Source organism: Simochromis diagramma, unplaced genomic scaffold (assembly GCF_900408965.1).
Source record: "Simochromis diagramma unplaced genomic scaffold, fSimDia1.1 OVJJ01000781.1, whole genome shotgun sequence".
NCBI lineage: Eukaryota > Metazoa > Chordata > Actinopteri > Cichliformes > Cichlidae > Simochromis > Simochromis diagramma.
Genome location: NW_024386832.1, coordinates 1,764,078 through 1,775,454, shown reverse-complemented (window position 1 = coordinate 1,775,454; position 11,377 = coordinate 1,764,078). Strand labels below are relative to the sequence as shown.

At 41.5% G+C, this 11,377-nt stretch overlaps 1 protein-coding gene across 2 annotated transcripts; it reads right to left on the bottom strand.

Annotated features, from left to right (window-relative positions):
- Positions 1–544: 544 nt before the first annotated feature.
- LOC120731480 (LIM domain transcription factor LMO4-B-like) lies at positions 545–4,789 on the bottom strand. 2 transcript variants are annotated; one of them, XM_040028495.1, is made up of 5 exons: positions 4,387–4,789; positions 3,512–3,801; positions 3,309–3,405; positions 2,882–3,040; positions 545–2,192 (listed from the first exon to the last, which is right to left on the bottom strand). In XM_040028495.1, the coding sequence occupies exons 2-5, from the start codon at positions 3,724–3,726 to the stop codon at positions 2,184–2,186; spliced, it is 480 nt and encodes a 159-aa protein (XP_039884429.1). In that variant the 5' UTR covers positions 3,727–3,801; positions 4,387–4,789; the 3' UTR covers positions 545–2,183. The 2 variants fall into 2 exon arrangements, with proteins under 2 accessions (XP_039884429.1, XP_039884428.1); XM_040028494.1 differs by having other exon boundaries at positions 3,512–3,749; positions 4,387–4,788.
- Between the last annotated feature and the right edge of the window lie 6,588 nt (positions 4,790–11,377).

The following is an 11,377-nucleotide window of genomic DNA, read 5'->3' as shown; positions in this document are numbered from 1 at the left end:
TTTTGGTTGCTTGTTTGGGGGTTGGCTCTGGTGCTCACTCTCTAGGTCACATCTGGTGACACATTACAGAGTTGAAAAACAACTCCAGCATATTGTCTGGTTCCAAATACTCCACATACACAGGCACACTCGTGAGAAAGTGCTTCTGGCTGACAGACTGACAAATCAGCATCAAGGGGGGTGGCCATTTTTGATTTGTCACAGGAGTATCTGGGCAAGGAGGAGGCATCTCCTGTCCTTCTCATCATAAGCATGTAAAAATATCTTGGCATCTTCTTGTGTCTTCACACAGTGTGAGGTGGAGGAGCTCAGGCAATTACACTCATCTGCATGTGTTAATATGATTAATTAGCAGGAATAAACACTTTCCTATGACACAAGCTACACGGTGAGCCACACACCTGCAGAAGCTCTGATAAAAGACAACGCCTCATGGCAAAGTGCCTTTTCATGAGACCCGCTAATTGGCATCTGAAAACGTTCCGGCTAATTAGGAAAAGGCAGATGAGGCTTGATTAGTTTGAATGCAAAGTGTAACTTGTGGTGTGGTGGGACTCGGGAATGTGCCAAGGTTTTATTTCTTCACCATCACGATACAAAGATAATTGTAATTGTGATCATTTGCATACGTTAATGAATTTGCGTGACGCTTCTTGATCAGACGTGGAATAAATAATTGATGCGGTATCAGCACCTAGCATGACAAGTGGGACGCTTTGAAATAACTAAGCGCATTAAGGTGCGAGTTTGATGGCTGCCATGCTCCCAGGCAAGGTGTGAAAGTAGAGCAGATGCTATCTTGTGCTTCCTGCACACGGCGCACTCTGTTGCCACTATCACACCAAGATTAGCTCCAAACTACCGACAACGCGCTAAGACTTTAAACTTTTTATATAGCATTAAAAAGGCATAGCGAGTTAGATGCAGCTCAAGGAAATGCATTTCAGAAGCATTGCAAAGTGGCAGAGAACAAAGAACAGCGACAGGAAACAAACCAGGCTGTGTGGGAGCTTTAATTGGAACATGGTAAACAGTAAATACATAAGATTTTTTCAAACACCCTGGATGTAGAGGGAGCTACAGCCCCTTTAATTAGCCTGCTTTCAGATTAAGCTTTATAAGAAGCAAGCAGCCACAGAGTCAGTCAACCTTGGGATATGCCCCGAGTTCAGCCTCCCAGGAGCTCCAGCAGCACAGATACAGGGATCATGTTTAATTGCTTCTGTAAATGGTCAGAGCTCAAGCCCCCCAATTCCATTCCTCAGGGTAATCAGGCATGTTTTCACCATACAGGGCGAAAGAGAGTGAGAGAGCCAGTAACATCCACCACGCTAGGTACCATGCCACATGTTGCCACTCTAATGCCACTAACGGGCTTAACCTCAGATCACTTTGTGACATGTTACAAGAATCGTTTTAATAGAATTTTTCTTTCAATGCCACATACCACCACCATCCCAACACAAACACCAAACACGCATCTGGTAAAGAAACAAAACTATACAGCAGAAAAATAAAGTTGCACGGGATTGTTTTACTTTGTCGATGTGCAGGGCACAAGAGAAGTCGATACGTGACAAAGCAGCGACAGGCTTTAAAAGCTTTCTGCTGCAGGGTTAAAGGATTTCCAATGACTGAATATTTTCACATTTTTGTCATCCATCAATTTTATCTCCTCAGTGTCAGATCTCCAGGTGAACATGTACGTAAGAGCGAGATCAGGAGTTTAGTAATAAAAAAAAAAATACAATTAAAAAATAAAAACAGTGATGCTCAGGGGGAAAAAAATGCCACAAGGCATCAAGCAAAAGTTCAGTCATTTTACAGCAGTCCATCAAATGTTCACTCAAGCAGCTTTTGCTCTCCTCCACTTGGCATCCAGCCTTTTGTCCTCTAAGAGCCTTTTGCTAGTGCAACTCCTGAGTCTTTGCATGATGCACAGACCACTTTAACATTGACCACAACATAGACGGGACTTTGCATGTAGTACAGAGGGTCTCTCTGATATGACGAGTTGTGGGATATCTTGAGTGAGAAACTGAGAAACTGTGTCCACTCTGGGAGGGGATGAGAAGCAGGTGGGTGGTGATGGGAATCCACAACAACGGCAACAGTAGCACAAGAGAAGAAAGGAGTGAAGCTTTGGAGAGGAAGGCAAGGGCAGCGCCTGGCACGTTTGCCACTCAGCATACCTGCAAATGAACAAACAAAAGCAGTGACCACAGAGTCCTGCATCACTTATCAAGTGCTCTCTTCATCTTCAAATTAATGCATAACAATGCACAATACCTGCTATTATTACAGTTCTAAACAGCAGTGTGACAGCAGCAACTTAGAAAAGCAAGGAGTTTATAGGACTGTTTACATGTTGCATTTCAGTTCTTTACAAAAATCAGCGCACATTTTTAATTCAATGTAGCGATACCGCATTAAGGAAAAATGTCATTTACAAGTAACAATTGAGTCATATTTGACTGAACAAGGGTTTCTAATGTTCTTTGCAGACTAGTGACGATGTCCAAATAACCCAAATAATACATATCAAATATGTGATTTCTGACTTTTGAAACATTTTTGTTCAGTTATTTGAAAAATTAAAGTTTTTCTTCATAACACAGTGGCTGTAGTTCAGGAGCAGTTCATCTACCAATCGGAAGGTTGGTGGTTCGATCTGACTGCATTACAGCTATTAACTTTATTGGCTGTACTGTATGAATGTAAGACTTTCTGCATTTACGTTGTAGTCAGGTTACCACACATTTTTCTTCACTTTAATAATACCATCGGCCTGCAATTATCCTGTCAAAGAGGGCGTTAACAGAAGTTTCATTCCAGCACAGTGACGTTAGCTGACAGTGAATTTACACTCCGTCTTATTCACCTTCTGGTTTGTCAGCACAGAGCTGCTCTGGAGTGCTGGCAGGTGGCTGTTGAGCAAGGCAGCGCCCGGTCTGTCGTGCTCACAGAAAATTGTACCGTTGATGTAATGGAAGCGATCGCCAGGCATTAGTCTGTTCCTGCAAGTGGCACAGCTGAAACACTGCAGAGGATCGGGGAAGAAAAAAAATCTCATGTCAAAATTGAACGATTTTCAGTTGATGCTGGATGGAAGATATTAAAAATAAAACACTACAATGCTGAAATTCTGTTGTAAAAGCACCTAAAACATCTTAAAAGAAGTCTCAAAGCGTGATTATATGTGGGTATAATTCCCTTTCTCCTGACACATCTCCACTTCAAATCATAGATGCTTCTGTCGAACAAGCTGCGGGAGATGAAGCACAGTAACGTGAGAGCTGGGGATTTACCTTGAGGTGGTAAACATTTCCCTGTGCCCTCATCACCATTTCGTTGGCTGGAATTGACTGGCTGCAGGCACTGCACGCCCCGCTGTGCCCAAACAGTCTGCAAACACAAAAACAAAGATTTGGTTTTGGTTTTTGTAAGATCTGCACGGCCTCGGAAATCTAGAAATCAGCAGCTTCCTTTCCCTCCTTCCTCTGGCTCTCACCTGATGTAGTCGCTCCGACAAAGAATCATGCCCCCTTTGCTGTAGCAGGTGGTACCGATGTCCCCCAGCTGGGCTTGGCAACAAGAGCACTTGAGGCAGCGCGTATGCCAGTAGCGCTCCATGGAGAAGAGCAGAAAGCGGTCGGCAATCTTCCCCCCACATCCTGCACAAGACCTGGGGTCTGACGGTACACCTGGCACTTGGCTGTTCACCATGATGCTGTGGCCCTCTGAGGCTCCTGAATACACAGGATGGGTGAGACGGGTGTAACCAATCAAGGTTCACTCACCCTTTAAAGATTTCAAAAACAACATTAATGCTATTAAATATCTGGAATAGACTTAAGAGAACGGAGTTGGTTCCAATCTGAAGCACTTTTTCACATTTATGGTTACACATGCTAAACGTTTACAAGGCTTCAGCATGACTGCAACATGCTGTAACAGGCTGACCTCAACAGAACATACGCAACATGAGAGAATTACTGTGATGTTTTTTACCCAGAATTCTTTGTGCACAGCGAGTAAAGCAGAAAAGGTCAAATATACAGTGTAGATTTGCATTCGAGAGCTGTGTAGTTTCAAAAGAAAGCTTTTTATGACAAAAATACCGGGAAAGGATTTACTCGCGTTAAGATCAAAGGTGTGTGTGTGCGCGCGCGCTGGAGGGGTGGGGAAAGTCACCAAATGTTACTTTTGGTAGAGTTCCGGTAACTGGAAACATCAAAAACTATTTCTGTTCGCGTCCTTTAGGTATATATTATTATATCGTAGCCTAGATGCTACTTAATGACACGAGCTGCTAGCTTTGAAAGCGGAGCTGTGCTCAGAAATGCGCGCGCGGACGTAAAACAACAGGAGAAAAAGACGCGTTACCTTGCGGAGACGAAGCTTTTCCTCCCGACGAGAGAACTTTTTGAACCTGGGCAAATATTCAGCCTGCGCACGCTCAAAGCTGTGGCCCCACACTTAAGCTCGACATGCTCCAGGATCCATATCGCTCCAGAAAAGAACAAAACAGGATTAGCCACGGAACATTAAGCCCGGGACGGTAATAGTTGAGCAAACTCTCCCCGACGTCCAACTCCGCGGATAAATAACTAGACGTACGCGTGAGGACGACACATGACGCAGCTCGTGCTCCTCCGCTCTGTCACAGCTGTCTGTCTGTCAGCTCTCCCCTCCGTCTGACGCTTTTGACAGCGACCCTATTCATCAAATTCCGTAAGGGGGCTATTTAAATTACCAAGAGGGGACGCAGCCGACGAGAGGCACGTAGCAGCCAGTAGAAGAGCAGGAGGCGTGTCCACAGTCAAAATGATTTATGAGTTTATGGGGCCTTATTAATATGCATATTTTCATTCCTTGAGCTCCTTACAGAGCTTCACTGAGAGTGTAAACTCTATAATTATGGAAGGATATTTTACAGTGCTTTGGAATATTCAATATCATTGTGTGGGCATTTCTTTAAAGGCAGTGAATAGCTGAGTTTAGATATATATCTCCTACGTCACAGAAAACTGTCGTTTAAACTGCAGATTCTACACAAGAAATTATGAAAAGTTAGTTAAAACTTCATATCTAGACGATCGTGTAAATGCGTTTGCAACTCTGAATCCATATCTATATAATTATCTATATACTGTGTATTGTTATGATTTAAGAGTACCATACTACTTAAGTAATAATACACTGAAGTATTTGATTGACTATATTTTACAAGCCAGACTTTATTATGTGTCAGTTTATTGGGTTCACCAGTTCAAAGGCTTGTTAATACAAATATCTGATCAATCACATGTTAACTACTCAGTGCATTTAGGAATTAGACTATCTGCTGAAGTTTGACCCTAAACCAAGAATAGAAAGAACTTATTTAGATGGCATGGCTGTGGGTGCCAGACAGGTTTGGTTGAATGTTTCAGAAAATGCTCGTCTACTGAGATTCCCCTGCAAAGCCAAGTGTGTGGCAGCTCCCTCGGTGAAAATACCTTGTTCATGCTAGAGGTCGCAGGAGAATGGCCAGACACATGGCACACTCTGGGCACCTTAGTACAACCTGTGCATGGTTTAAATGCCACAGCCGAACCTGAATATTGTTGCTGAGCATATCCAATCCTTTATGACCACAGTGTGCCATCCTATGGCTGCTTCCAGCAAGATAACGCTGCCTGTCAGACAGCAACTGCATGATGATATCATGTCACTAAGGACCAAAATCTCTCTCATCCTGTTGTTTGTTTACTTTTGGAACATGGTATGGCATGGTTCAATAGTTAAAGTGAGCCAGTTAAGCATACTTGCATACAGTGATGGAAGGAAGTGTATGGTAGATAATTAGTACACGCTACCCACCCTGTTTTATTTGTCGGTGATCAGCAGCACTTCAGCAGAGCAGTCTCAGTAGGTCAGAGATTTTCATTCATGAGTGTACTTCCAGCTGAGTTCCAGTAGAGGATCGTGTCCTATAATGTTCTGAACTTGGAGGTGAGCTTAGAGAAATAATGGAATCAGTTTATTTTTCAGATTTACATTTAAAGCTTTGTTTGGTTGTTTTTTAGGATAATATGCCAATATAATACATATTTAATATGCTACACTGAACCAGTTTCACAGATGGTTAAGTGTAGTCACTGATAATGATACCAGCTGGTTCCTTTTTTGCTTTTCTGAATTTAGATTATTACATTTAATCTAAAGCTGCTTTCAGACATACACCATCCCTGTGCTGTGATACCAGCACTGAACAGGTTAGACCGCCCTGGTGACAGTCCCAAACTCCCAAACTCCCAAAACTCTGTCCAAGTTGTTTTGGTGGGGTTACACACTTTCTCATTGTATCCACTAGAGGGCAGTGAACACTCACTATTCAAATCCATCAGCCTCAACACTTTCAGATAGAGACAAGCAATGAGTTGCTTCTTTAAGTTGTTTTAGTATCTGTCCATTATTTTAAATGCCATTATAAATAATCGTAATAAAAAAAAACTGCTATAGTTTATGGGATGATGCAAATGTTTGTAACCAATGGGAGTCAGAGGAGCAATGTGAAGAATGTTTGCCAAATTGTAATAGTGAAGTTTTTTTGTTGTTTGTGTCTATTTTGTTATGTTTTTCGTAACATACTGCTCAAAATTAAGCCATGATTTATTTTTATTGTGGGTGTAACCTTTGAAGAGTTAAAGCCTCTTAGTAATTCACGGAGCAGCACGCAGGGGCCATATGTAGCACCAGGGTCTCGTTTCACTCTGCACTGTACATGGTTGAAATAACAGTAAAAGCCACTTGACTTGTTCAAATGTTCAGGTCAGCTTTACTGTTGACCTGAGGAATAGTGCACACACATATACTTCTCTGTGATCCATGGTACTACTCCTGCATTTCTGGTTGAAACTGCTGAGTTCTCTGTGGAAAACATTTACCTAATGCAATGCAACAATTCCTTTAGCACTGTCTAATCATATGCGTGCAATATGCATGGTTGTTTGTTTGTTTGTTTTTTCAAACTCAGTATTTAAACTTAGACTTGACTTAATGACAATGCAATAAAAAGTTGAAAAGTATAGAGGCCATATTACCGTTTAATTTCTTTTCCATCTATCCAAAGTCTAAAAGGTCTGGTGTGCCATTTGGAATGGAGTTTGTTTCAGTTTGTTTCCTGTTGTTTCCTCAGCTGAGAAGCCTCAAGGTTGGATAACAACAATTTCTGGGTCTGATTTTCTTTTTCTGTGAACGGGAACTTGAAACAACAAGCTCACATCTATAAAGGATAATGAATTCATGTTTTTACTTTTATATAGCGATACACTATACTGCCAAAAGTACTTTCTCATCTGCTTTCTCATCCATATGAACCTAAGTGACATCACATTCTTAACACATAGGGTTTAATATATCAGCCCACCCTTTGCAGCTATAACAGCTTCAGTTCCTCAGGGAAAGCTTTTTATAGGGCATCAGTTGGGACCGAATGATATTGATTTGCACTAAGTGGCAGGATTGCTTTCTAATTAATGGTATCTTTCAGCTGGTGTCATGGTAGGAGGATTATCGGGAGACTTTTTGAGTGGATTGTTCGGTTTTGGCTGTGGAATATGGATTTGGATCACAGACTTTGAAGTTTGGCATTCAGTTCAATTCAATTTTATTTATACAGTGGATCGGGGAGAAGAAGAAGAAGAAGAAGAGAGGATAGAAGTATGTTAGGAACTTAGAGCAGCAAAAGAAGTTTAGAGGGGAATAGTTCAGATAATGTAATGAAAAATGATTATCAGAGAAGACTTTACAATAATACTGACGATGAAGGGGTGCAATTAGGCCTGATAATTTAGTCAAGAGAGCTGAAAAAGAAGTTTGAAGATGTAACACTAAAGTACTCAGAGATGGAAGTCTGTTGATAGCCGTTAAAACAGAAGAGCAGACAAATAAAGTGTTAAATACTGAAAGTACCTGCAAAAGTGTGTGAGAGAGGAAAATATTGGGGGAGTTTTAAGTGGGAGTAATCACAGGTATCCCAGTAGAGGAAGTATATCTTGCAGTGAAGTCAGCAGGATTAAAAGACTGGCGAGAACAGTCAATCGGGAAAGAGTTGATGTGTCTGTAATGCTGGAATTCCAAGAACTGGTTCTTCCAGGTAGAGTTAAGATCGGATGTATGAGTTTTCCAGTAAGGCCACATATACCTCTGCCTCTCAGGTCTTATAAATGCCAGAGGGCACGTCGCTGCAGTGTGCAAGGGGAAAGTGCAAAAGAAGGGAAGGGACAGTTTCAGCAATTTTCAACAGCAGACCAACGACAGACTGAAGAAACCCATCCAGCAATCAGAGTGGAGAAGATGATTTTGTTCATTGTGTGTGCAATAAACCATACAGACCAAGCAAAACACAAAACAGAGAAGATTAAAATGATTGTGAAAGGGGCAGAGACGTTTTTGGCATAAAGGATTTTAATTTTAATTTAATTAATTTAATTTTAATTTAATTTATTTTAATGTCCTGGGAGCATGTTCATAAGAGACTGGGGGGAGATGAGACGTCAGGAGGACCAGGAGAGAAGACAGTCTGAGTTTTATACAGTGAATGGGCAGGAGAGGTTTCATTAAGGATCTTAGAAAGAAACTGGATATTATCTGTATTCAGGAAGCCTGACGTCGACCAAGTTTGGATTTTGTTATTAAAGAGTTTATAAAGAGTATGAGAGTGTGTGGACAGATAGAAGGGAGGGTACAGGGGAGGGTGTGTTATATTTATGAAACAAGTAGTTCAGTATAGAGTCCTCGGAGAATAGAACGCAGAAATGGGGTTTTGGATCAGCTGAGTGTAAAAGCAAAGCTTTACCCATTGATCTACGTCCCTGCCCTCGCCTATAGTCATGTTCTGTGGGTAGTGACCAAAAGAACGAGATCGCAGATACAAGCGAATACAAATGAGCTTCCTCTGAAGGATGGCCTCTCCCTTAAAAATAGGGTGAGAAGTCCGGCCATCCGGGAGGGGTTCAGAGTAGAGCCGCTGCTCCTCCACAGGAAGGTTTGGACATCTGACAAGGATGCCTCCTGGGTGATATGTTCTGGGCATCTCCTACCAGGGAGGAGGCCCCGGGGCGGACACAGGGGAGAGGGAGGTCTAGGCTTCTCTAATTAGGCTGCTGCTCCTGTGTCCTGGCCCCGGATAAGCGGAAGAAGATGGATGGAGGGTATAAATGATCAAATGTTCTAATGGATTAAGTGTTTTTGTGGTAGGAAGATGAATAACATTAAGGTGTACGACCACTGTTCCACTTCTGTGGAACAGTGGTCGTACAAATGTTTACATTTATGCTACGAGGTTTAAATTCTCAGTTCATTAGACTAAAATGATGTTTTAGAAGTGGGGATGAAATCAAGGTCAAATGATATAAACAAGAGTTGGAAAGGGTAAAACAATTTACGTTTCTGGGGTTGTGTTTGATGAAAGGGTGACATGGACTGTCCATATTTAAAAAATAATAGACAAAAGCTAGAAAGTGTTAAATATAATGAGGTGCTCAGTGGGAATTGACTGGGGAGCTGATAGGAAATCTTTCAAAGCCATATATATTGGGTAAATTAGATCAGTATTGTATATAATTCTGCTGCCAGAGCAAGTCTTCATAAGTTCGATAGTATCCAGTATCAGGTGCTAAGACTCTGCACAGGTGCATTTAAAACAACCCCAACAGCAGCAGTACAGGTAGAAATGGGAGAAATGCCCCTAGACATCAGAGGAGAGCAGCTAACACTGAACTACTGTGCAAGTCTACAAAGACATGGTCAAGATCATCCAACAAGAACTATTTTCCAACCCTGCTGGGAAAAAGAGAAAAGAGAAATGAAGAGTGGGTGGACAGTCAATCGGAAAGCGGCTGAATGTAATCTGGACAAGATCAGCATTAGCCAAATAATACCGCCATGGATATGTGGTGGTAAATCTGCTACACCACTGTCCCCTGATGCTTTAGTAGATTCAACACTATTGGACAAAAAGTTTAATTCCAAACTCACAGACAGTGCAGGCATATATTGATCAGTATTACGGTTATGTCAAAATCTATATAGATGCATCTACTAACACAGCCAACCACAGCGGGATAGTATCAAAGTAAGGAAAAGGCTCAGTGATGGATTATCAGTTTACAGTAGAATACGGCAGACAATTGAAGAAAGGTGGCAAAAGCAACGGGAGGAAGAGAGGAAAGGGCGATGGTTTTACAAAATCCAAAGCAAAACAGGAGAAATGAGAAGCGCAGAAAGGAACAGGAGAGAGGACACAGACATGTTATTTTTAACAGGAAAAAAACATGAAAATACATGAAAATCTGGCTGCAATAGAGAAGATGAAACCATAGAAAATGTTTTAGTGCATTGTCAGAAATATGATAGTGAAAAAGAATCGCTGATTCAAAAGCTCAGAGATATGAAAGTGAGACTGGACTTGGTTGATTTATTTCACAAGAACTCGAAAAGTGAAAGTTATCGAGCCATATTTTGTTTTTTAGGACAGATTCATTTGTTTGGGAGGATATTTTTTTGTATTTCAGTCCACACCAGTTGTTGGTGGTAATGCGCCATTTCTCTGTTTGCCAACTCCCAATAAATAATAAAAAGGAAACACAAGAAGAAGCTAGTGTTGTTTTTTTTAATTTATGGTTTGATTTCTGTGGATTAGATTTGTCGTTACTGGCATCTGGCGAAAATTTCATGTCAATAGCACCTTTAGAAATATATTTACTTAGAAAATCGTTGATGTGCTCGACATTTTTTTTACCTGCTATATTAGAAAACTAGACCAGCACTACTAGTTCTTTAGGTTCCTTGTAATACATAAAGTTGCCTTATTATCAAAAGGATCAGCTGTCGCAGTACTACTGGAAACACTGTAGTAGCAATTTTAGAAGGATATCCTACAAATCAGTGTTTGACGTCACAGTGCTTCCTCGACTGTGACCTCTCGGTCTGATCAGAAGGCTTTGTGGAAAGGTTGACTTTAGCTCCATAAAAGATGTTGCTGTGACACTCTCCTGGTTCCACACGTTCTTTTTCAGCACAGCAAGAATAATAGTAATAATTTATATGGAGACATACAATGTCATTCCTCATTATCCCACTTCAGTACATCCTTCTTTAGAGTGCATGGTAGCGGTGGGAGCACGTTTCGTTTTTTTGCTATGGACAAGAGTGGCAACCTGAGCCAACTTCCATACTCCCCGAGGCCCCTGTTTATTTCCGACATAGTTCCTGTTCCTCTGTCAAGGCCATGCTGAAAGTCACAGCCTGCTGCAAGGCTGGGCAACACCTGTAGCTTCCAGTCTGAGTTTCCAGCCAATATAAACCACTGTAGAGCACCACTGGATGG

Bases quoted from the DNA above. Each gene is read 5' to 3' on its own strand.
- LOC120731480 (XM_040028495.1), bottom strand. From the start codon at position 3,726: ATGGTGAACAGCCAAGTGCCAGGTGTACCGTCAGACCCCAGGTCTTGT. The intron at 3,406-3,511 runs GTGAGAGCCAGA...TTGTGTTTGCAG, and splicing joins TGTCGGAGCGACTACATCAG to ACTGTTTGGGCACAGCGGGG. The intron at 3,041-3,308 runs GTAAATCCCCAG...GATCCTCTGCAG, and splicing joins GAAATGTTTACCACCTCAAG to TGTTTCAGCTGTGCCACTTG.